The sequence below is a fragment of the Diospyros lotus genome, chromosome 6, assembly GCF_014633365.1.
Source record: "Diospyros lotus cultivar Yz01 chromosome 6, ASM1463336v1, whole genome shotgun sequence".
Lineage (NCBI taxonomy): Eukaryota > Viridiplantae > Streptophyta > Magnoliopsida > Ericales > Ebenaceae > Diospyros > Diospyros lotus.
In genome coordinates this window covers 11,668,394-11,695,466 of record NC_068343.1, presented here as the reverse complement: position 1 = coordinate 11,695,466, position 27,073 = coordinate 11,668,394, and the positions used below count along the sequence as shown (strand labels likewise).

Here is a 27,073-nt window from a genome sequence, read left to right as displayed (position 1 = left end):
TTTGAACTCAAGACCTTTTGCTTGCTCTGATTCTATGTTGAATTGTTAACACACCATCTCATTTGAAAGATTTCATTGCTAGATAGAGCATCAATTTTATTTATTATATTATTATTTTTATTCTTAGCCAAAACAATGTTATTTCCTTTCTGGTGCAAATATTGGTCTTTGATGCACATGACAAACCTATCTCAGTTGTTTCCTCTCATTTTATCTCCATTGTTTGCAAATGTTATGACCCAACAAATTCTTATTTAACATTGAATTTTGACAGACTCATTTATATGTTCTTGTAGTCTTCTTTTAAAATTTCCCTTTTTCTTTACAATTTCCCATTTAAATATTATATAAATTATGCAATACACCAAAATACTCCCATTTGTCCCACTCTGTTCTTATACTCTTTAAAAAAAAAAAAACCAATATCTTCTTCTTTATTGTAATAAAGCCTATGTGGCAAATGTTCGAATTCAGATAGATTTTTTTCTTGTGGGAAATGAATAATTTCACTTGAGATCGTTGCATGCTAAAATTTGTTGTTCATTAATATGGCCCAGTGAGATCATTCATGTTAATGCTCAACTCAAAAGCTTTACCGAGTTAACCGTGAAGTCGAATCAATAACACTGTCTCCATCTTCAATTTGAGAACCATTAGCTTGAAGTACAAGGGCTTCAAGATTTGGTGATGAACCAAAGGTAGGGGGTGGATGGATTCTGGAATAATGAGCAACACAGAAAGGAGTATTAATTCAATAAGAATGCAAAGAAAAATTAAAAGATGTGAAAAACAAAGAAAAATTATCACATGGGGTTACATTTGTAGATATTTGAATAGACAAAACAAATAATAAGGAACAACATCATATGAGTAATAGTTTACCCCTGTCTAGTAAACTGATTCAAACAACTTTGAGCATCATCTCTCAATACAGAATCCAAAAGCTTAGATTCCCCTGAATTTCCAGAAGGGACTGGATGGACCTGCATAAGATGATTCAGAAAGCAACATGTAAGGCGTTGAACTGAAATAGATTAAGCAAACACTTTGAAGTTTCAAAGCCAAGCTACAGGACCCATATACCTAAGAAACATGGATAGGAAAACATACTCACAGATCAGGATACAAACATAGGGATGCAATAATAAAATAAAAAAGCAACACATTGCAACAAAACCACAACCAATAAATATGTTATAAACAGAATCATGGTTTATTATATCTATACACAAAGAGATCATTATCCCATGTTTTATACATTGGTAAATAAGCGAGAACAAAAATCTTAAGACCAATCGAGTTGATCTGCAATTATACACTTGCATTACCTCGAATATCACTTTGATATTCATACTTCTGATTGCAACGGTGAAAATCCTACACTTTGTAGTTACCATGCCAACTCTCCATTAATAACTGCCATTAACATCAACAAGAATTAACCAAATTGTTGTTGCTTGACCTAATCTCATACCACTTTGAATACTTCTTTCTTTCTAGATTCACTTTGGTTCCCCCACATGATAGATAAATGAATTTACATCCACCTACAAGGATGAGTACATTGAAGACAAAATTGACCAGGGTTCTTTTATCATCAAATTTGAGGACCTCCAGGGACAAACATGAGATCTATGAGAAAAGAAGGATGGATTTATGGTTCTCTCTATCTTATTGAAAAAATACGTTCATAAATAGATTCGTACTTTTAGGTTTAAAGTTCTTCAAACTAAGAAACCTAAAAAATGAATATGTTAAACTTTCCACCAAACTCCACCATAAGACTGGTCTGATTTTAACAATTAGTAGTCGAGCTGCCAAACTCTGTCCCTCAAAGAAATTGAAATTGCAATGTGAATTTTTATTCATTGGCTCTCAAGTCATTCCCTTAAACTTGAAAGGTGCTCACTGAGTGACTAATAGATGATATAAATGCTTGAACCCCGAGATCCAAGTTCTGGAAATACAATATATTTGGCTGGAGGTCTAGAAAGTGACCTGGCATCTTCAACAAAAAGACAACTTTCTTAAAGTTTCCATAAATCTTATCCAAATACCCATCCTATTCCTGTAAATGTCAGATCAGAAATAGAAAACCTCATTCAGGCATCAAAAAGGAGTGTTTAGGGATCATATAGTACTATCAAACATGAGTTTAGAGATCTACACATCTCATGCCCAACAAGAGCATGGAAACTTGTCCTAATCAAAACAGGTTATCAAGGTGACAACATTTGTGTTCCAAGTTGTGGGCATAATGGTGTGTTCAACCTTGCATATTAGAGTTTCAAAGCCAAAGTCATAAATTAAGAGCAAAAACTCTGAGCAGGGCTACTAGTGATGTTTCAGTGTGAAGCTTCTTGTTGTTATACGAGAGAAGCAACTGTATGCCAAGTAGTGTAAAATAATAGAGCAGTGCAAAGTCCTATTGCACTCCTTAGCATGTGTGTTCAGATAAGTGGTTGTAACATACAAGTGACTTTTAGTGCTTAAGTGTGGGGCAACTGTAGCCATGTGACTAACTGATGTATCACAATAGCTTATACCATGCAAATGAAATTGTCAATTTAGTAGAGGACCAAACTAGCACATGATTGGACAACTATGCAAGGTGGTGCCACCACTGAAAAAATTATGTATGTTGTGACATATGTTGATAACTTAGATGCAGACAGCACCGCAATGGGCCATTGTTCCAGACAACAGCATGTCAAAGAGCATTTATGATGACAAAGCCTTTAGCAGGGAAAATGCTTCACTTCACTTGTTAGCAAGTTAGACATTCCAAAGCAACCAGTTAGCCTTTAGTTGGGAGCAAACAACCAAGTTTGTATATTTCCATGCTTGAGGCTTTTGTTGATAAGGCTTCTAACCATGAAAATGATAAAGCAACATGTCCTAGAAAGTCAGTTATGAAGCATTTGGACTTAATAAGTCTAGTAGACGTAGAAAATATATCCATCAAGTGGCAGTCAAACATTGATGTCATAGAACAAAGAGGCCTTACCTATAGCACCAAGGAGATGTTCGAGACCTTAAAGAGTCAACAAATCATGATTTTGATTTTTACTTATTCATATGCTAATAAGCTAATGTATACATTACTCAAGTGATAGGGTAAAAGTGATAAATTGATGAAACCAAAGCACAATTAAACATTAGAATTTTTTTTAAAGTGAATCATAATTCAAAATGGAGGTAACTTGCCATTCTATAATGTAAACCCAAAGTTAAAAATTTTAAGGCATAACTAATTGTGGGAAAGAAGATGCAGTGACTTAATGATAAGTCAAGTACAGTTGAATTAAGTTAATACTGGAAGCGTAATGTCAATTAGTAGGACTAGTGGAAGTTAGGGCCTTTGAAGTGGCAAAGGGAGGGAACTAATGCAACTGAGCAATAAATAAAGGACTGGTCCCTCTCAGGTGGAGCAAGAGGTGGTTAAAAAGAATATCGCAAGTCATCCCAAATATCAGAAAAATTCTATTTTGTCTTGTGATATCTCTCTCTCCATGGCTAGCCAATGAGTTTTGTGTGCTACCGAGACAGATGAAGTCTAGGAATTTCAATGATACCACTAGTCCTCATCTCCAATTCAAAAGTTTCAAACGGTAGTGCCTGGAGAAGAATGACCTTGGGGTTTTGCCTAGGACCCAGGATACTCAAATTTAACCAATTGAGGTGAAATATTATGGAGATGATCCCACTAGGGAGAATACTAAGAACATAGTACCTATAGCGGATGCCATGGGCATTTATCCTAAGGCATGTGATAAAAAGGCTAGCTTTGGGGCCTAAATAGAAGCACTGTGTGGTATCTCTTAGCTAAGGCAATCCCTATCGAAGAGGAAATTAAGCATTTGGTGAATGATTCACCTTATAAAACTGATTTCTGATACTTGAGGTTAGGCATTTAGTAGAGAGGTACTTCGACTTTGCCACGTGGCAAGTAGCTCATGATGCAGGATGATCAAAAGATTGATTTGATACCAAATTTGATGTGGAATGACCAAAGATTTGGAGAACAAATAGAAGAAAGTAGGGGAAGAAGGAGCTTGTGAAAGAAATAGAAGAAACCTGATAGAGAGAAGAGTGAGTGAGTGAGAGAGAGAGAGTAATCAGAAAGGGAGATCAATATCAAGTTGTCAGACCTTAACTGATTTGACAGTGAATTCCATAGAATTCGAAGAATTCTCTAGAGTTAGGGAGATAGAATCCGAGAAAGAAAGGAAAGAAAGATCGGAGAGAGAGAATTGAGGAAGAATTCAAAATGAGTTTGATTCAAAAATTCAACATGCTCCATACAGTTTGTGCGGTCCTTTATATAGAGAGGATTCCGCGTGTCTATTCTCGCCAAGGAGAGTTTTATTTACATTAGTGTCCCCTTCTAGAATTAACTACATAACTGCCTACCTGTGTGCATGTGACACTCGCCACCTGCATGACTTATTCCCCTGCTTGTGACTTATACCATGACAAATTCCCCCAGGCTTGAGACATTTCTTGTCCTCAAGAAATGGTGACTAGACTGGCTGCTTGCGGGAATTGCCTGAGCAGGTCAGGTAAGTATTCCCAAGTGTTGTTGTCATGGGAAATGTTGGACCATTTAACTAGCACTTGAATAATTGAGGCCCCGTGCTTGTAGAGTACCCGCCTATCCAAGATTGAGCTCAGTTGTGCTGTAACGTTCGCCTCCCTTGACAATTGCGATAAATTAGCAGCCACCTGCTGATCTCTCACTAACTTCTTAAGTAAGGAGACATGGAAAACCGGTGGTGGATCCTGGTCTCCTTTGGCAATTTCAGCTTATAGGCCACATAGCCTACCTTAGCTTCAATGGAGTAGGGCTCGTAGTACTTGGGACTTAACTTGGTTATCTGCTCTTACGCAATTTTCTTGAGGTGTGCTGGCCGGAGTTTCAAATAGACCTTTTCCCCTACATCGAATTCCCTCTCACTTCTCTTTTTATCTGCGTACTGCTTCATGCGGTTTTGGGCCACGGCCAATTCTTCCTTGAGCTGTTGTAATACATTTTGTCTCTTTTCCAACTAAGCCTCCACTGTAGCCACCGTAGTGCCCTCCCCAACAACTAGAAGAAGTGGGGGTTGATAGCCAAACAGTGCTTCAAAAGGTGATCGTTTAATCGAGGCATGGTGACTGGAGTTGTACCACCATTATGCAAGAGAAATCCATCTATGCCATCCCTTAGGGTGGAGGAAACATAGGCACCTTAGATACCCTTCCACACACTTATTCACCCACTCAATCTAGCCATTTGTCTGAGGATGGTAGGCTGTAGACATCTTCAATCTCACTCCTAAGGCCTTTATAAGCTCCTTCCAGAATAGGCTAGTGAAAATCTTATCACGGTCGGAAATTATTGAGTGGGGAGCCCCATGCAGCTTCATAACTTGGTCGAGGAAAGTTCTGGCCACTTCCTGAGCAAAATATGGATGAGTTAACCCAATAAAGTGAGCAAACATCGTGAGTCTGTCCACTATGACCATAACACAATCTTTTCCTTCCAATTTAGGTAAACCCTCTATAAAGTCCATGCTGATGCTTTCCCATGCCTGAGCAGGGATAGGTAGGGGTTGTAATAAACCCAGGGAGGCTATTGTTTCATGTTTGCATCAGCTACAAGTATCACAGGCCATCACAAACTCAGTTACATACATTCTCATCTGGGGAAAATAGAAGATTTGTTTCACTTTGTGATAAGTGTTATGGATTCCTAAGTGGCCCCCCACAGGTGACTCATGTAGGGAACTCAATATCCTCTTCTTTAAGATCTCATTGTTCCCGATCATCAATCTCCCCTTCTGTCTCATTATCTCATGACTTAGTGTATATCCATGCTTGTTGTTGGGGCTTAGGATTAATTGTTCCTTAAGCTCTTGCATCTTCTGATCTCCTTCATAACTTTCCTTTACTTCTTTGTATCAGTCTGGGGTCACCATCGTGAGGGTGGCAATGTGCCCTTCTTCAAAGCACTTGGAAAAGGCATCAGCAGTCACATTCTCCCTTCCTTTCTTATATTGAATGGTGTAGTCCAAGCCTATAAGTTTGGCCATCCCTTTCCGCTGAAGATGTGTCTGCAATTTCTATTGGAGAATAAACTTAAGACTTTCGTGGTCAGTGCGTGTAATGAACTAACCACCTTCTAAATAGTGTGTCCATCTTCCCACAGCCATCACTACTGATAATAACTCCTTCTCATATATGCTCAGTCCTTCATGTCTGGAAGATAAGGACTGACTGAGATAAGCCAGAGGTTTGCCCTCTTGCATTAACATTGCCCCTGTCCCCGTTCCACAAGCATCTGTCTCAAGGATGAATGGCTTACTGAAATTCGGTAATCCCAGCACCAACGCCTTAGACATGGCATCCTTCAACTGCCCAAATGCTTTCTCTGCCTCCGGTCCCCACTTAAACCCATCTTTCTTCAGGAGTTCTGTTAATGGCCGACTTATGAGGCCATAATTTCTGATAAAACGCCTATAATGGCCTGTAAGTCCCAAGAAACCCCTCAAAGCCTTCAAGTTGGTAGGCTTTGGCCAATTCACCATGGTTGCTACCTTCCTGGGATCAATACTCACCCCAGCCCCTGAAATAACATGCCCCAAGTACTCCACCTGCTTCTGGCCAAAGGCACATTTAGACCGCTTAATATACAATTGGTTGGACTTGAGGATATTGAATGTAATCCTTAGGTGTTGCAAATGTTGGGTGTAAGTTTGGCTGTAAATTAGGATGTCATCAAAGAAAACTAAGATGAATTTACGTAGGAAAGGCTCAAAGACTTGGTTCATAAGTGATTGGAAGGTAGTGGGAGCATTGGTGAGCCCAAATGGCATCACCAAGAACTCGTAGTGGCCATGATGGGTTCAAAAGGCAGTCTTATGGATGTCATCAGGTTTCATGCGGATCTGATGGTAACTTGAACGTAAATCCAATTTGGAAAAAATTGAAGCATTCTTTAGTTCATCAAGTAAATCTTCGATGATAGAAATTCGAAACTTATCTTTGATAGTTAAGGCATTAAGTTGACGATAGTCAACACATAAACGCCATGCACCATCCTTTTTTTTTTTTACAAGTAGGACAGATGATGCATATGGACTTTGGCTTGGTTGGATTAGGGATTGCTGCAACATTTCCTTCACCATCTTTTCAATTTCGATTTTCTAGTGAGGGGGTATTGATATGATCGGATGTTAACAGGTTCGGAGTTAGGTTTCAGGGTGATTGAGTGGTCGAGGGATCTTTGGGTTGGCAGGGAGTTAGATTCTACAAACAATTCCTCATACTCAGCCAAAAGTATATTAAGACAATCTAGTTGTTGTATCTCTATTCGATTTTGATCTCAGTTGAGTGTTGTTAAGTAAGATTCTCCTTGCAGCTCATTCCCTTCCTCTACCTTCTCAATAGCCTGGATTGAGAACAATTGGGTCACTTGAGCCCACTTGCTTTTGAGCAGCTTCCTTCCCGTGATCATCTTACAAGCCCGGATCTCCTTGCTGCCTGTAAGAGTCATTTTCTTGCCCCCCTTTTAAAAAGTCACTTCCATTCAGTTACAATTGAAGCTAATAGGGCTCACTTGTTTCATCCAGTCCACTCCCAACACTACATCACAACCCTTTAGCTTGAGTAGTCTCAAATCCACCTCAAACAGTTCACCCTGCATTTCCCAACAAAATCTGATGCAAGCTGACTTGCTTAGCACCTTGTGACCATTGGCAACGGTCACCGACAAGGGTTGGGTCCCTGTCATCCTGCAGTGGAGCTTTTTAGCAGTGCCTTCATCCAAGAAACTGTGGGTAGAGCCACTATCGATTAAAATCATTAGGCTATCACCTGGTACCTTACCTTCCACTTTGATAATCTTGTTGTTGGTTAACCCCTTAAGTACATGTGTTAAAATGTTGTCTAGAGTATAGGTTAAATAAGATCAGTTATAACAGTGTTTTTTGAGGGCCAATGAGGTATTAAATAGAAATTGTAACCCAAACTATAATCAGTGATAAGTTGGGGGTGTAAATTGTAAATATTTGAAAGTCTTCATTGGGATTCCGCCTCCTATTATAAATAGAGGGCAAGGGGATAGATTTTACCATTCTATTCTATTGTATCGAGTGAACATTCATTTAGAGAGAAAGGTTGGTGTTCAAGACTGCCTTGTAATCTTGGAGAGTGAGTGTTGATTGTACTCGAGAATAGAAGGTTTTCTCAAGTTGTTGTACTGATCATCCTTGGTAATAAGAAGACTGCTCTTGGGGTGTTTGAAGGCTAGATGTAGGGTTGCTTTAAAGCAATCCGAACCAGGATATATCTTGTGCCTATTGTTTGGTTTGTGTCTTGATTGTTTCTGGTTTTCTTTCATTTAAATTTTGTTCTTGCTTTCTGTCTTTTGTTTTCTATTGGTTGGATTGATTTCAAGTGAGGAGTTGAGAGAATTGGCATTAGGAATCATTGATTGAGTTGTCAAGAGTGCTCTTAAACATAACAGATTGGTATCAGAGCCAAGAACCCTACAAATCTTTAGTTTTAATCCCTATTATGGCTTCCGCACCTTCTTCCGCTAGGTATGACATAGAGAATTTGATGGATCAAATGATTTCGGTCTATGGAAAATTAAAATGAGGGCGCTGTTGGGAAATTTGGGATTAAAAGATGCTTTAGAGGCAGAACAGAAACTGCTCGAGAATGCCTCTGAAGAACAAAAAAAGGATTACAGTGAGCGTCGGAAAGAAATCAACAAGAGGGCCTATAATACTCTAATTCTAAGTTTAGGAGATAAAGTTCTTAGGGAAGTTTCAAGGATGGAAACGGCTGAGGCTTTATGGTCTAAATTAGAGAGTCTTTATATGACAAAAACCCTGTCAAATAGGCTTGTATCTAGAGGCAAAGTTTTTCACATTCAAAATGCAAGAAGGGCAAAAACTGAATAATCATATAGATGAGTTCAATAAAATATGTCTTGAATTAGAGAACATAGATATTAACTATGATAAGGAAGATAAAGCCCTTGTATTATTGCATTCTTTGCCAAAAACATATGAAACCTTTGTTGATATATTAAAACATGGTAAGGAAAAGTTATCCCTAGAAGACGTTTTGGGAGCATTAAACTCTAAGGAGTTGCAGCAGAAATTAGAAGGAACAGGTTCTGCTGGTGATGTTTTGACAGCAAGAAGCAGACCTGAGAAAAGAGAGTTTAAATCAAAGGGGAAGTCAAGAAGCAAGTCTAAGAATCGCAAGAAACAGTTTAAATGTTTTCACTGCCATGGGGAGGGCCACTTCAAGAGAAACTGCCCAAATAGGAAGAAAAAAACCTAGGAGGAAACCAACCCCGAATGCTCAAGCACCATGTGTGGCTTTGGCTATGAGAGTGCGGATGTCCTATAGTTTTTTCTAGGTATGCAGTAAAAATAGCATAGGTCCTAGGGTTAGGGTGTTCTTCTCATAGGAAAAGGGTATTTACCCATAGAGTCATGGTGGAGGGGGGAATGGTTTGTCTAGGCATCAAAGTAAGGTTAAGGGAATTGGAGATGGTAGAGAATAGGAAGCATGGTGGAGCTATTCCAGATTATTGGAAGCTATAAAATATGTCCCTGGTTTAATAAGAAAGCGTAATGTCCTTAGGAATAATTGGATAGTGAGAATTGGAGTCCTAAGAGTTGCCAGGATCTCTTATAGAGATGGAAGCAACCCTCAAAAATAGAGAATATGTGGTGCATGCTTGCAGGTTTTGTGGATAAGCTGCAGCCACTAAGGATAGCCTATGATAAATTAGGTTAGGGCATTTCTTGAGGATGGCTCACAATGGTGAGCAAGGACTAGGAGAGGTATCTAAGGCTAAGGATATTAGGAGAGGGGAAAATTTGCAGGTGTATAGAAATAGAAACCAGGTAGTTTGAATAGGTCTCCAGATAAAGAAGTCTCCAAAATCAGTAAATTCCATTAGAAATCCATTTCTAGGATGTTTTTTGGAACCTATCTAGGCCTTGTCTCATGGTGGAGCTAGGTGAGGTGAACCTAGTGGTGATGGTGTGTTCCCAAGGAATTCCCAAGCGTATATGAGCTTGCTGGAATTTAGGAAGCTTGCTGGAAATTGCTTCTGGTGTGAAGGGTTAGGTGTGTGGAGTTGTGTAATAGGTATACCTAGGTCTCCTAAAGCTAGGGTCCTTACCTATGAGGGAAAACTCTACTAATAGGACATGGAATTAGTTGATTCTAAGGCCAAGGGATGGAATTTGGAATGCTGGCCAGCAAGGAGAATCCTTTGGGATGTCCTAAACTAACCTATGAACCAGAGTATAGCAATAAGGGAAATCTGGAAATTTTTTTGGTCATATTCATTGTGTAAGCTTGGGCAAGATTGTGAGAGGGAGGAAGCTAGTGTTTAAGATAGCTTTGGCTCTTGCATTGAGGGTCCTTGTGATCAGTGAGGGGAAATGGTGTGTGCAAGTGTGTCCTTGTATGGTGTAGCCATTATTGATCAAAAGTCCAGATTAAGCAAGGAAAGGGAAGGAGAATCATCTTGTAGGAAATGAGCAAGGGAATAGAAGGTTTAGAGTGCTGCCTAGGATGGGTAGTGATAGGTCTTAAGTTAGGTTCCAGTGAGGTATGAAATTTGGGTTTATAGGATGCTTATGCACTGTCTTGAGTGCTAAGGATAGGCTGGGATATAGAGCTCCTTGTATAAGGAAGAGGGCTGCACTCATGTCCAAAATGAATGGCATGGAGCCATGTAAATTTGGGGAGAAATCTTGGGAATGGGTGGAGTGCTGTGAAGTGTCTATTTGAGAATTAAGGAAGATGCTGGAAATGGGAAAAGTCTAGGAAAAAGGCTAGACAAATGGCCATTGGTTAAAACAGTTCATGAAGGCTTAATTTGGGTCAAACAGGTGTCTCTAATCAACTAGTATCCATGAAAATATTAAGAGAGAAATTGGTCTTATAGAGTAGCCCAAGGGATTAGAGGTTAGAGGGAAAGGTAAGCAAGGTTTATTGCTTAGAAGGTCTCTCTATGAGTTAAGTAATTCCTAAGCCAGAATATTATAAGAATTGGAGTCTCTTAAGATAGTCCAAGGGGTTAAAAATGAGTGCATGGGGTAGCTGTGTCTTTTTTCAATGGTATGCCTTAGAAAAGTAAGTTAGCTTCATTGATAGTTATCCAATGGGAATCTCAAGGTGTAGCTGAGGTGGTAGTTCAGTGTTTGAGATTGTTGGAAGGAGGAGAAGCTTGAAAGATAAGGCATAGAGGTTGGAATAGGAATAGGACAGCTCATGGCAGCCTAGGAGTACCCAAATCTCAAGCATACCTTGTTAAGCTGGAAATAAAGGTCGAGCAATCCTTTTGAGTTTGAAGCAAACATAAGAAGAGAAGACAGTGGTAAAGCCTAAAGGCCGGTTTTGGGAACTAGGAGGAAGTCTAGCCGTGTTAAGGCCAATCCGGGTAAGGTGCACTGTTGATGTGATGCTGTGTAAAAGGTTGGAACCTTTGGGATTAAGGAATAATATCATGTATGGATTTGGTTTATGGTGGAGTGTACCTAGATGAATAGTTATGAACTTAGGGTATATATATATATATATATATATTGCATTTTGTATGCAGCAAGAACCCTAAAAGAAAGTCTAGGTAGGAGGAGTTGAAATCAGCCAATGGGCAGTCCAGTTAGCTTAGTTTTTTAGTCCCACCATGGAGTATATCAATCATATTGATGTTAGGAAAAGTTATTCATTAGGAAATCCCTTGAGAAGGATAATATCTAATGAGAGTTGCAGGTTTAGTTATTGCAGCTGAAATTTATCCAAAGGTGATCCATTGTTATGTTTTACAGCATTGATTTGTTTCTTTGATCTGTTTGTGTTTTTTGAGTGATTAGGTGCAGCAGGAAGAACCCATGAGAGCAAGTCAAGTTCATCTATTGGAAGGCCAAGGCTTGATGGATGAAGGTTGAAGTATACTCAAGACAATGGTGGAGAATTGTTAAAATGTTGTCTAGAGTATAGGTTAAATAAGATCAGTTATAACAGTGTTTTTTGAGGGCCAATGAGGTATTAAATAGAAGTTGTAACCCAAACTATAATTAGTGATAAGTTGGGGGTGTAAACCGTAAATATTTGAAAGTCTTCATTGGGGTTCCGCCTCCTATTATAAATAGAGAGCAAGGGGATAGATTTTACCATTCTATTCTATTGTACCGAGTGAACATTCATTTAGAGAGAAAGGCTAGTGTTCAAGACTGCCTTGTAATCTTGGAGAATAAGTGTTGATTGTACTCGAGAATATGAGGTTTTCTCAAACTGTTGTACTGATCATCATTGGTAATAAGAAGACTGCTCTTAGGGTGTTTGAAGGCTGGATGTAGAGTTGCTTTAAAGCAACCCGAACCAGGATATATCTTGCGCCTGTTGTTTGGTTTGTGTCTTGATTGTTTCTAGTTTTCTTTCATTTAAATTATGTTCTTGCTTTCTGTCTTTTGTTTTTTGTTGGTTAGATTAATTTTGGGTGAGGAGTTGAGAGAATTAGCATTAGGAATCATTGATTGAATTGTCAAGAGTGCTCCTAAACATAACAGCATGCAACGAAATTTATCCATTATCTTCTTCTTCCATTCTCTCCTCTTTGCTTCCCACAACTTCTTCTTCACCTTCTAGCAAGAGTAATTGCCTCTTGCATTGGTGTCCCGGGTGATACCGGTCACCACATTTGAAACTTAGCCCAGCATGCCTCCTTTGTTCTATCACATTGCCACTCTGGCCTACCGATTGGCTGCCAGGTGCAGTCACTGTCACCCCCCTTGCCCCGAGGTTCGCTCTGACCAACTCCCTTCCATATCCTCTCACCATTGGCATCACGGGTCCCCCATTAGCTCCCCCGTTCTGCTACCTTTGTTTCTTCACGATCGCTTCTTCCATGATCTCCTGTAACCTTGCATTCTCTGCTACCTCCTCGACGATTTCCGACCTCAGCATCTTGACTATAGGTTGAAGCTCTTCGTTCAACACGCTTAAGAGTTAAGGAAACAACAACAACAACAACATATCCAGCCGTTATCCCACTATGTGGGGTTGGCTACATGAATTCTAGACTTTTATGTGGGTTACATCCCAACAGATAGTTTGTCTAGAATTCATATTTGGATCCGACTAGATTTTACGCTGGCTGTCGACTACCTACGCAACCCTCCTCCTTTATCCGGACTTGGGACCGGCAGTGAATAATATCTCCTGGCGGAGTAATGATGAAATGAAGTTTGAACACCATCTTCACATGGAGAAGTTTCATGAGATGGTGGTGAATGAAGATAATTGATATAGTTGTGTTCCATAACTTAGTTGACATGGTGAAACCAACGAGTACAATATGGAAACACAACACATAGGGGTTCAGGGTGACCATAATCGATCTCCGCTCTTCGAATCGTGCTTGATAAGCCTGCACACTTCATTCTTGTCTTGTTGAATTCTTCTACGACATCCTTCCTATTTCTGTCTCCAAACCTTTCGCATAATTTGTCTGTGAATTCCCCCCATGGACACTCTCCCCTACTCTGTGACCAACCTTGGTACCAGGCATCCCCCGCATCATTGAGGTATGCGGCTGCCAGGGATAACCTTCGTTCCCTTGGTATATTGTACCACTCAAACATCCTTTCACATCTTCTAACCCACCACCGCGGGTTACTCCCATCAAATACGAGAATCTCCATATTAGGCACAGGGAACCCCGATTGATTGTGGATAACTGGTCCATCTCGCCTAAAGTCTACTTCTACATCCTCTTCCACTCTCGGTGCTACCTCGATCTCAGCGGCCCGAGTATTTCAGTTCTTTCCTCCGACACCGGTGAGGACCGGTTCCGTCCTTTCCCTTAGCAGGAAATCAGGTGATAGGCTTACCTAGTTCTGGCGCGTAAACATTACCATGAAGCTCTACAACTGCTCGTGGATGTGGTTTCCCACTTCATCTCTGATCCCATCCAACCTCCTCTCCAAATTGCTGAGGGACGCATCCACCCTTCTGCCCATCATCGTGATTGCATCATAGTTGTAGTTGGATCCAATTTCCAGTAGTTCCACCGGAGCTTCCAGATCGGTTAACTTCGCATGGAATTGTTGCACCTGTGACTTGAAATTCTTCATTCGAGTTCCCTCCGCCATCTACATCTTCAGCCCAAAATGAGCTTTGATACCAAATTTGCCAAACCTTAATGCATCTAACAGTGAATTCCAGAGAATTCGGAGAATCCAAGAAAGAGAGGAAAGAAAGATCGGAGAGAGAGAATTGAGGAAGAATTCAGAATGAGTTTGATTCAAAAATTCAACATGCTCCATACAGTTTGTGCGGTCCTTTATATAGAGAGGATTTCGCGTGTCTATTCCCGCCAAGGAGAGTTTTATTTACATTATTGTCCCCTTCTAGAATTAACTACATAACTGCCTACCCATGTGCATGTGACACTCGCCACTTGCATGACTTATTCCCCTGCTTGTGACTTATACCATGACACGTGTGTGTATTCAGTAATTGTAAACTGTAAATTTTAGAATACATCATATGCTCATTTATAGGTAAAATAACATGATTATGAATTCCAACAAACTATAATCACCTCAATAAATGATAAAACCTACTCAAAAAACAAGATAAAACCTAAACCAAATATAACCCTCATCATCTAAATAGAAGATAAACTAAAACAAGATAAATAAAATACATCTTTTAATACAACAAAATACATCTTTTAATATCCTATCAGCTCATCATGCCTTTGCACAAATGGAGGGTGGAGCGTTGAATGGAGATCCAGGGGTTTTGACACATGCAGTGTGTGTGTGTATGCACCCATACTACCAAATCATACAAACATATTGTGGAAAGAAATGGCTAATGCTCTGAGAAGCACGGCAAAAGTAGTCCTTGGACAGACAAATGGTAGAGCCCCTAACCTTAAGGAGTTTTGGTGGTGGAATGAAGAGGTACAATTGAAAATTAAAAATAAGAAAACTTGCTATAAGGCGGTATATCAATGCAACAATGAAGAAAATCAAAAAAATTATAAAGAAGCAAAAAGAGCAGCAAAAAGAACTGTTAGTGAAGCAAGGTCAAAAACATATGAGAATCTATATAAACGACTTGATACAAAAGATGGAGAAAGGGATATATATAAATTAGCTAAAGCAAGAGAAAGAAAAACACGGGATTTAAATCAAGTGAAATGCATAAAAGATGACAATCAAAATGTTTTAGTAAATGAGGGAGCGATTAAGGAGAGATGGAAGGAGTATTTCATAAAATTATTCAATGATGGTGGTGACACAAGAGTTAGGTTGGGACATCTTAGTAACTCCGAAGGGAATGTGAGCTACACATTCTATCGACGCATAAGTTCAAATGAAATAAGGCAAGCATTAAAAAAGATGAAAAATCATAAGGCAATGGGACCAGATAATATACCAATAGAAGCATGGAAATGCATGGGAGAAGAGGGCATCTCCTGGCTAACGCAACTATTTAACGCCATCCTTAAATCAAAAAAGATGCCAGATGAGTGGAGGAAGAGTACTTTGGTTCCTATATACAAGAACAAAGGAGATGTTCAAAACTGTAAAAATTATAGAGGAATTAAGTTAATGAGTCATACCATGAAACTCTGGGAGAGAGTAATAGAACAGAGGCTCAGAAAGGAAATAAAGGTGTCAGAAAATCAATTTGGTTTCATGCCTGATAGGTCAACAATGGAAGCTATATATTTACTAAGGCGTCTAATGGAAAGATATCGAGATCATCAGAAGGACCTACATATGGTGTTTATAGATCTAAAAAAGGCCTATGATAGGGTGCCTAGAGAAGTATTATGGAGGGTTTTAGAGAAGAAATGAGTCAAAATAGCCTATATACAAGCCCTTAAGGACATGTATCATGGTGTAGAGACAAGGGTCAAAACATGCGGAGGGGATACTGAACCATTTACAACTACAATAGGACTGCATCAAGGTTCTGCACTAAGTCCATACTTATTTTCCCTAGTAATGGATGAACTCACTAAAGATATTCAGACAGATGTGCCATGGTGTATGCTATTTGCAGACGACATCGTGTTGGTGGATGAAACAAAAGAAGGAGTGAACACTAAGCTTGAGTTGTGGAGAAACAATTTAGAATCTAAGGGATTTAAATTAAGTAGAAAGAAAACAGAATATATGGAATGCAAATTTAGTAAAAATGCAAGAGTGGATGATGTTATAATAAAATTAGAAGACCAAATCTTACAAAGAAAAAACCATTTTCGATATTTGGGATCAGTGATTCAAAAAGATGGAGAAATCCACGAGGATGTCGCACATAGAATTAAGGTAGGTTGGCTAAAATGGAGAAATGCATCGGGGGTGTTATGTGATGGTAAAATCCCATTAAAATTGAAAGGAACATTTTATAGGACAGCTATAAGACCAATCTTGCTGTATGACTCAGAATGTTAGGCAGTCAAATACCAGCATGAGCAAAAGACGAGTGTAGCGGAGATGAGGATGTTAAGATGGATGTGCAGACATACAAGAAAGGATAAAATTAGAAATGAAGTTATTCGTAATAAGGTCGGAATAGTGCCAATCGTGGAGAAGATGAGAGAGACTAGACTAAGATGGTTTGGTCATGTGAGAAGGAGACTAAGAGACGCTCCTGTGATGACAGTTGATGAAATGGAACAATTAGTCACAAAAAGAGGTAGAGGTAGACCCAAGAAGACTTTGGGAGAGACATTAAAATTTGATATGAAATATATGGATCTAAATGAGGATATGACAAAAGACAAAAGACAAAAATACATGGAAGTCTAGAATTCATGTAGCCGACCCCACATAGTGGGATAAAGGCTGGATATGTTGTTGTTGTTGTTGTTTATAGTGTCTATCTACATGGTTAAGAAAAACTAAGACATGCTCACAACAGATGGCAAGCAAAGATAAGTCATCAAATGAACATCAGAAATGGGTGCAACTATTGCACACAATTCTTTTATTGATATTTGATGAAAAATAATAGAAAAAGAGATAGACAAAAAATGAATTAAGAACTCAGAATACTGTTACAACCCTAGGGTTTAGAAAGGAATTTGGTAAGAATGCAGGAAAGAAAGATCATAAAGGGAGGGAGAGGAAGAACATAATAGAGAGAATTGAGGGGGAAGAGAGGAAAATCGAGGGAGAGTTTGGAGAATTGAGAGAGGGAAATGGAATTCAAATTTATTCATAAGCTGCCATCCTCTAACTACTCTAGCCTATTTATAAGCTTAGTGGCTTACAATTGCATATACTAACAGCTATAACAGAAAATACAATCAAAATAAGAAACATATAATTCGTATGACTATTATATCCTTGGAGATTCCTTGGGGTTGTGACAATCCCCATCCCTTCAAACAATTATTGTCCCCAAGAATTTACAACTGTTGACCCTGTTCTTCATCCAATTCCAGCCTTAACAATCTGATTTATTCTTCTTCTCTTTTTTCTTGCTCTCCTTCTCCTTCTAAGCTTTGTCCCATCTTCCCTTATGTTATGTTGCTTTTGTTTTTCCTACACAAATAAAATGTAGACTCCAAGGATCACCATGTCAAGGCTCCCTTCTCCAATATCCAAACTCCTGAACAGTGTGTCAACAACCTCCTTTTCCATCATCTTCTGAACCACATGGTTGTTCTCGCTCAAAGCAGCAATAGGATTGCGCACGTCCTCAACCTCCCGCTTCTTTCTTTAATCCAAGTCCTTGTTGCATGGTCGTCTTTCATCAGTGACATGGAACCTATTTGTAACGGCATCCTCATCTTCCAATGCTACTTCTTCAACTTCCAGCAAACCGATCACTTCGATCCTCCCCAAACCTAGTCCAATTAACCTTAGTTTCATTCAGAGTACTGACCAGATACCTCCTAGCAAGCTGAATCAGCAATGCATCCATTTGGTCCAATTTTTGGCCAAGATTATCAAGACTTTCTCTGTATTTATCAATTTTCCCCTCCAGGCTACATCATGTGGTTGCCTTTCGTCATTTCCTCAAGTTACTTACCTCAAACAATTCATTATTCCAATGACTGTTTTCCAATACTTGATTTAGCAGCCTAAGTAAGAGCCATCGAGATCTACAGAGACTGCCTGTTGATATTTCGATCCACTCTGTTGCAACCACGACAATTGGTCATAATCAGAGTCGGAACTCACCTGACCTAACTCGCCTTCAAAAGTCGAACACAAATTGCCAAAGTTACAATATGAGGATTGACCTGTAGGTACTGCCTCTTGGATTGGCTACTCTGGATCTGCTTTGTCTTCAACTTATTAATCACCCAAAAATCACGCTACTCTCCTCGGAATTGCGCCTAGAGGCTACTCCCAAACCTACTTCCACTTCGCCTTCAAAGGATAAGCTATTCTCCTCGGAATTGCGCCAAGAAGCTACTCCCAAACCTGCTTCCACTTCACCTTCAAAGGATAAACTACTCTCCTCGAAATCGCGCCAAGAAGCTTGGCTACTGGACTACAGTGACCTACCCTAACTACCTTCATCGTAATCGACGCCTTCCGTCTCACCCAATCACCTACCTTGGCCAATGGATTACAGTGACCTACCCTAATTGCCTTCGTCGTAATCGACACCTTCCATCTCCCCCAATCACCGACCTCTAATTGGAATTCTCTTGAATTCTAGAATCGCTCAAAGGCTCTGCTTCAATTGTGCCTTCCTTTTTGCCTTAGTCACATGCACACCTTTCTTCCCACTTTCTATTCACGATCAGAGTGAATTCGAGATCACCATTGGAGTAGTCGCCCAATCACCATCCACTTCAAGCTTGTATTGTTGGAATCCGTTGCTTCTTCCCAAACCTACTGCCAGGGATTGTTGGAATTACCACCACTTTCGGAAACGCCTACCGCCTCGATGAGTTCCACTTCCAGCTGCACCTTCTTTCTCGCCTTGGTCACATGCAATGACCTAGATCCAATTGCTTGGAAACAACAGCTAAAGATGACTGGGTCATCGTCACCTTCACATGTCTTTAATTTCGAGCCGAAGTTTGCCTTGCTCGGTTTCGCCTTCCAAATCCAAGTTTGCTTTGCTCGACTACGCATTCAAATCTGAGTTCAATTCTGCCTTACTCGCTTCGTTACGATCAGCCCTTGGTTCCTTCGGAATCGAATCAGAAATGTTGGTCGATCTGATTTATTGAAGCTTCTTGTGTGTCGGATCAAATTCTGAGATTCAATCCTCCATTGAAATTTGTTGCACATAATCGCCTTGGTCAATCGCTACAACTTCCGAATAATAGCCGAGAATCGTCAACTCTAATACCAAATGCTACGACCCTAGGATTTGGCTAGGGTTTAAAAAGGAATTTGGTAAGAACACAGGAAATAAAGAGAAGAAAGGGAGGGAGAGAAAGAATAGAACAGAGAGAATTGAGGGGGAAGAGAGGAAAACCGAGGGAAAGTTTGGAGAATTGAGAGAGGGAAATGGAATTCAAATTCATTCATAAGTTGCCATCCTCTAACTACTCCAACCTATTTATAGGCTTACAACTGAATATACTAACAGTTATAACAAAAAATACAATCAAAATGAGAAACATATAATTCGTATGACTATTATATCCTTGGAGATTCCTTGGGGTCATGACAAGTACGTTTACTAAGAATATTAACAATTTATCTTGAAAATCAATTGCTTAGTCAGGATTCAAGATCACCCTTCACAATTTTACAAGATTAACTAAATAAAGCAATCCCCTTGCCTTGCAAATGCCAATGCCAACCCCAATATAACAAAGAAGCAGTTTCCCAGTGGGAAATAAAATAATCCTAGTAACACAGAGAGGCGCAAGTTCACCAACTTTATCTTAACAGTCCCCTAGGGGAGCACAGAGCATTGAATACTGTAATAGCATTCCCCAAGCACCCAAATTGCTGTAAATATTTCAAATAGGCTTGACATCTAGCTAAATTTCTGGTCAATAAACCTGAATACAATCAAACAAGTTTATAATTTTTTGAACTGGAAGAGTGCAAGAGATTGAGGCTAAATTTCACCAAAAACCCAAGGCAGTTCATCAAAGAGTTGTCCAACCACTTGGATCAATTATCAAATTTTTCCATCATAATTTTATCTAAAAGCCAATATCTTCTTAAATTTTCATCAGATAAACTAAAAATACTTGGGAGAGGGGCAGGATATTGCGAGATCCAACTTACTAATTAGAAGTTATTCCTCTAAAAATAAATAAAGACGGAGCCCTTCCAGATTCAAGGTAACAAATATTTGGTCCAGACACTTACATATTACCAACTCAAATCTTTTTCACAAGCCTATTCACAATAATGTATCTGTAGTTAGGCAATGTTTGAGAGAGAGTTAATAATGGGATGGAATAAAAAAGAATGGAAATGAATGTAAAATATTTTCTCCTTGCTTGGGAGAGTACGGGATGAGAAATAATGTAAAATACTTTCTCCTTGTTTAAGAGATCTATGGAAATGGGTGGAATGGTAAAATATTAAACAGCAAGTGACCTTAATACCTTTTTAATGAGAAAAATAGAGTTTTATTAAAGGCAAATTTGAACTTTCATAAATTATTAAGGCTAATATTGTCAACACACAAAAATAAAGTTCTTCATCCATTCACCCAATTCAACATGACAAAAATAGGGCTTTGGAGGAGAATTGATGGAAAATGTTTTTCTCCATTGCCGTTCCATCCTAATCCATTATTTTTCTACCAAACGAGAAAAATCCTTTTTTGACCCATTTCCATTCCATGCTCCTCTCCCAGACACGATTATTCTTGTATTCCATGGAAAATCATACTAGTTGAGTTACGTTTTAGTTGTACAGAAAATGTTGCGGCTGACAAACAGGACCTTTACAAATAGGTCGCCTTTCTTAGATCCTCAACCACAAGGTTGCTTTTGTTCACAGTGGAATATCTTGAAGACAAGGATCGTGACAGGTGACAATGGTAAGATTGAGGATGCAACAAATGAGGATGAGGTTTACCTGAACAAGGCGAACTTCAAAGGCTGGTCTATTGGCAGGATCTTCTGCCAGATGAAGCAATCTCTTGTGCATGAGTACATCTTCTGCCCTCTCCACGTTTACATCCAAAGCATATCTACATATCAGCAAAAAGGATTTCTCACCGAATATACTCCAGAAATAAAGAGAAATACGACGTGAACAAGCAGACGAAAAAACATCCGATAATTTGCTTAGTGTGAGTTAAATGCAACACATGGAATGAGAATACACAATACACGTCAACACACATAAATTAGCAAGAGCACGTCATTCCTTGAACACCGAACTCAAGCAAGAAATATAAAAAAATATATAAACATCCGTTATATACCCGTGTGGTTACTGAAAATTCACAGGAATAACTCGAACTGGAACTAGCACATGATACTCTGTAGTTTTCTGGTTTCCAAATTCCCCACTCTTCTCCGATAGCTAAACAGAGCGAGGAATGAGAAATAAAACATGAAGCTAGGGCATGGCGTAGGCGTACCTAGGAGGGAGACGATTGAAGTGAAGCCAGAGTTGGTCTTCGAAGGCCGGAATTGCGGCCTCTTGATGGTTCAAGTGCTGGAGTCGACTGAGCACTTCGTTGAAAACCTCCAGCCTCTGTCTGTTCTTCCGACTGTGATTCGGCGACGACGGATCCGCCGCTCTACTGCCGCAACTCTCCTCGTTGTCAATCGCCATTAACAGGATAACGAAAACGAAAACGAAACCGAATTTAATCTCGGTGCAATTTCATCCTTGGATATTTACCGCTGCAGAGGCTATAGATTGGATTCAGAATCTTCTTCAGAACCGAGTCGGTGGGGGCGCAGAAGGATTAGCCTTGGATCGATCGATCAAGAGAGAAAAAGCAAAACGGTGTGCGTACTGAGGGAGGGTGAAGAATCTATTATATGTATGTTGTGCGTTGGGTTGGAGAGAATGGCGCCCTTCCCTGCCCTTTGTTTTTGTTTGTTCCTCTTTATTATGCTCATCTGGTCTGGTCTCCTCTAGTTAGACGGTGGGGCGGTATCTCAAAAAGGTCCGTGGGTTTCTTTTCTTTTATACCTGGGAGGAAAGCGACTTGATTCATATCTACTTTCTCTTTCTTTTCTTTTTTTTTTTTCCTTCTATTTTAACTTTTTCACAAAAATATTTTTTATAATAATAAGAGTGAATCGATCTCCTAATAATTAATTTTTATAATAAAGGGTAATGGTAAGTGGCAGAAAATGCATTTTTATTTTAATTAATTTAGATTTATTATTTCTTGTAAATGCTGATTACATATTATTTTTCATTATAAAGTAATTATTATATTAATGATAAATGTAGTAAAATATAATACATTTATAATTAATCGGTTTGTAATTAAAAATAATATGTAATAAACACATCTTATTTAAAAACAAAATGTACTTATTATATGTTAATTATTTGCTGTTTAATGTGTAAATAAAATTTTAATAAAAAAACCGAAAAAGTACCAAATGGTTGCATCAATTAGACTGCAGATGGTAGAAAATACTCATTAATTATTCATTTTATGAATAATTTAAAAATGATATTGATTAATTAGAAGAACCACCCTCTAATTATTCAGCAAAATGTGTCACTTATGGCAATTCAAATAATTATTAAGTAATTATTAATTATTTAGATTAAAAGATATACATATTTTAGCCCATATGCCAATTCAAATAATTAACCCCTTTTTGACACTTTTGTTAACTGAAAGAGTTACGCATGCACATAAATTTGCATCTCCATTAAAAGCCCAAGGCATCCGCGAGGCAAATTCAATTATTATCCAAATTAAGTTTTATAATTTACTGTTAATATTATTTTATCTTTCTCGTTGTACCTAATGTTTTAGAGTTGTAGCTAAAAAGTCAGAATTCTAATCAAATTAGAGTCAAAATTTCTCAATTGCACCTAATGGAAGTCAATAAACAAACTCTAGGGTGTTTAAACTCCAAGGAACCCAAAAAGGAGAAAAAGAATAAATGCAAATTAACTAATGAATGAAAATGGTGCCATGAAAATGGCCCAAAACTAAAACACAATAATAACAAAAGAACTTTTACGTTCCCGAAATATAAATCAAGTAGCGAATAAGTAATACGTTGAGATTAGTATTAATAAGTCACGAATTCGATATTTGATTTAAATAAAAATTAAAAATTTATTTATAATTTATCTTTGTTATCGAAATCAAAAATACAAATAGAGAAATCACGCAAAAAGAGTAATGCTTCCCTAAAGGTTAAAAATTCATAAGTTTCTCCCATCACGGCGGCTGAAGGAGCAAATCCAAGATGCTGAGGTGGAGTCGACGTGGAGGGATTGGGGTTGACCGTGCTTGGGTGGCCGACATTCATTGCATGCGGCAAAACGTAGCTGCTTGTGTTTTGCTTGAATTTGAATATTTTGGAGGCCAATAATGTTAGTAAACAATGGAAGCTAGCAAGAGGCGGCCCTTATCCAAACCAAAGCGGCCTGCACATGGCAATGAAGTGGGGTAGTCAGTAGGGGTTGAATTCATCAAAATGAGAGTAGACAGAGATGCCAAAGACCACGTCATGGAGACTCTTCGCCAGTGATTTCAATCCCACGCTTCACCATTATTATGGATTTCAGCAGACTCGGCCCCAAAAGAGAGATGAAACGTGACTACTTTTGGTTTTTCAATTATTTATTTGAATGTAAAATATTTTATAGGAAAAAGTATAAAAATATCTCCATACTTTTCTAAAAATATTGTGTCATTCCAAACTTTTAAAATATTCCATTACATACTTTTACTCTAAAAAAATAAAATTATTAAACATTTTTTGCCTAATTAACAATGGACAACGGACAATTATATCGTAACAATTTTTGTGATAATCTAATTTATCGTGATAGTTTGATATTGATAAATCACAATAAATTGATAACCCAAAATTTTGAATACACTTTAAAATCTTCTCTCTTCCCAGCCCCCTCCCCCTCACTCTCTCTCAAAGATGACATCGTTGATTCAAGGTTGAAGATGCAACTTTCCTCTATCTCTCTCTTTCTATCTCAAATATCAGCTTCGCTAACGATGTAGGAGATGTAAGGAGAACGAAAGTCAAAAGAGATGTAACTGAAGAAAGAATTAAAAAGACACTAGAGAGAAAGAGCTGAGTAGATGGTACTGAAGAGAGAAAAAAGACATTGAAGAGAAAGAAAGATAAAGAGCTCAAAACATTGAAAATTTAAATTTTCTTTAATTTTAATTTTTACAAACTTCCTATCATCACATCACACGTGACACTTTCTATACATAGTCAATATATAATGAGTGCTTAATAATTTTATTTTTTTGGAATAGATGTCTTCTATGAAACGTTTTGAAAGTTCAAAGTATCACATGGTATTTTTAGTACCTCTTTTATTTATTATTTTTTATTTTATTTTATCTTATTTGTTTTTATTGTAAAAATTATTTTTTTAATTAATTATATGTATACATAACCATATATATATATATATATATATGAATCATTGATGTATACGTGAGTTCATGTGTAAGTATGGCAAAATACAAAATTTAACTTTTGAATTTTTATTTTTTTATTTAAATTTTTTGTTATTTCAATTACACAATTGAATTTATTGTTCTCAATAAATTTGTTATTTAATGACATAATTGAAACAATAAAAAGTTTAAGAGTGTAATTAACTTGAAATTGTATAGTTCAAGGTGTTTTTGAAATAACAATAAATTTGAGTGTATAAATAAAAAAATGTATAAAAAATAAAATATGTATTTTGTGTGTATATTTATATATATATATGTATATGTGAATTTTTATGAATATATATATCTATGTGCGTGTGTGTGTGTTAAAGGCATAAAGCACTGTGATTTGGCAGTGTGGCACTCCAATTTAGACTTTGATCCAATTGCCAATCGGTTGTCTAAATTTGCAACAATTAGAGAGCTCTCTGTTCAATCATGCAACACGTGGAATCACGCGGTCCGATCAATAGTGAGCCTAAACATTTTCCGGCGAGAAGCAATTCCCATGCGGCTTAATCTTTTCGCAATCTCCAACTCCACAAACATAGTCCGTGGCTTCCTGCAAGGTCGTCGTCGGCAAGGTCGGCTTAGCCACACCCCACTCTTCGCCGGCGGCAGACACGGCGGTAAACCGAGACCCTGTAGCGGTCTGGCCGCGCCCAGAAACGGCGGCAGCTCTGGTGCCAAAGGCAGCGAGAATAGCGGCGGTGAAGCGCCGCCGGGCAGAGGGGAACTGGTCGGGGCCAACGGTCGGCCCTTGCCAGGAAAAGATCCAAAATCTTGGGGGTCTGAGAATAACAGCTTTCGGGTTGTGGGATTTCTTTCACTTGCAGCTGCAGAGAAAAAATCGGAAATGAAAAAAAAAAAAAAACCGAAAATGGAATGGAAAATTCACAAGAAATTTCAAATGGGTTGATGAATTTTCCTCACCTGTGATGTGATTGCAAGACAGAGTAAACGTGGAAAAGATAGATTGAAGAGGGAAGCCATCTTTCTCGGACCAAGTCACTGCACGGTTTGTATGATTGGATAAGGGCGTGTTTAATTGTTGTAAAATAAAATAATTGAGAGAGATCATAATTGAGTGAAAATCTGAGTTAGGAGCTTTTTATGTGGTGGAAACGAAAATGAAAAATATTTGTAATAAAAAATAAATATATAAAAATGAATATTTTTTAAAAATAAACATAAATAAGATTTAAAATGAGAATGAAAAATATTTCAAAAATAGAAAAACGACTCTTATAAGATATTTTCGTACAACATAAGAAACCTTCCACGTTAAAAACTTAAAATGGTGAAGTTGGACACTTTTATGTTTTAGGACTTTAATATGTTAATATATGCATATGCATATGTGCATCAACATATATATATATATCATGTGTATATGTATTTATCTATAGATACATGTATAAATGTAAAAATGTTTCGATGAAAAAATTAATTTATTAATTTTAGTGTAAATAAAAAAGTGATTCAAAGATTTATATCTGTAAGCTATTTTATATCATTTAATATAAAGTTTCCGTTATAAATATAATTTTTTTTATCTATTTTGTCAAACAAATAGCAACAAAAAAAGAATTACATCCAAAAAGGAATACATGACTAATTACAGGACCATTCAAAACTTTTCTAAAATTCTATTAAGAGTCAGTTGAAGGGGGGTGAATAGTCTTTTTCACTTTTAAATTTGTGAGTAATATATTTGGATAATCACTCAATCAATTAATCATTTGCCAGTAAATTCAAAACCTCACTTCTCATGTCTCTATTTTATGAAATCTCACTTGCAAAGGTAACGAAATGACCTGCAACGAAAAAGTACACAAATTTAAACAAAGACTACTCTCTTGCTTGTAAGAATTGGTGAGGAAGCAAAATATGTAACTAAATACCAAATGGTCCAAATCTCAGTAAGTAAATCAATAACACATGCTTAAAAAAATAATTTTTAATGTGAAAGAACTCTTCAAATTGACGTGTAAATATCGGACTTTTGCAAGTCTCCCAACGCCGTAGCATTACCTACCATCTTTTACATCAAAGAATTAAGTTGCCTTTTTCTTTATTTTTTAATTTTCAATTTTAAATTTTGAATTTATTTTTAATTTTTTATTTTAATAATCTATTTTTAAAAAATTAATAACTCGTTCTCTTTATTATTTTAAAAAATTATTTTTTAAAATAAAAAATTAAAAAATACGTTCTCTTTAAAATTTTAAACATAATTTTTAATAATATTTTATTTAATAAATTTAATTATTCAATAAATTAAAAATATTTAATATTAATATATTATTAAAAAAATATATACATTTTAAAATTAATGAGTTTTGTAATATTTTTTATTATAATAATAAAATAAAAATAAATAAATAAATGTGTTTTGAGTTTAGAGTTTATTTTGAATAAAAACACTTAAAAATAATTTTTTATTGTTTTGAATTTT

At 37.5% G+C, this 27,073-nt stretch overlaps 2 protein-coding genes across 2 annotated transcripts in view; both read right to left on the bottom strand.

Annotated features, from left to right (window-relative positions):
• The window catches only part of LOC127803856 (serine/threonine-protein kinase STY8-like), a 60,254-nt gene extending 38,166 nt beyond the window's left edge, over positions 1–22,088 (bottom strand). The window contains exons 1-4 of the mRNA XM_052340434.1: positions 21,574–22,088; positions 21,063–21,177; positions 883–983; positions 597–716 (exon numbers count right to left, since the gene is read on the bottom strand). Of these exons, the coding sequence (XP_052196394.1) occupies positions 597–716; positions 883–983; positions 21,063–21,177; positions 21,574–21,770 (533 nt within the window). The 5' untranslated portion in view covers positions 21,771–22,088. The remainder of the gene's footprint in view (positions 1–596; positions 717–882; positions 984–21,062; positions 21,178–21,573) is intronic.
• A 2,760-nt stretch (positions 22,089–24,848) lies between these two features.
• On the bottom strand, positions 24,849–26,630 carry LOC127804660 (uncharacterized). Its single transcript, XM_052341567.1, has 2 exons — positions 25,549–26,630; positions 24,849–25,451 (listed from the first exon to the last, which is right to left on the bottom strand). The coding sequence occupies exons 1-2, from the start codon at positions 25,694–25,696 to the stop codon at positions 25,069–25,071; spliced, it is 531 nt and encodes a 176-aa protein (XP_052197527.1). The 5' UTR covers positions 25,697–26,630; the 3' UTR covers positions 24,849–25,068.
• Positions 26,631–27,073: the final 443 nt, after the last annotated feature.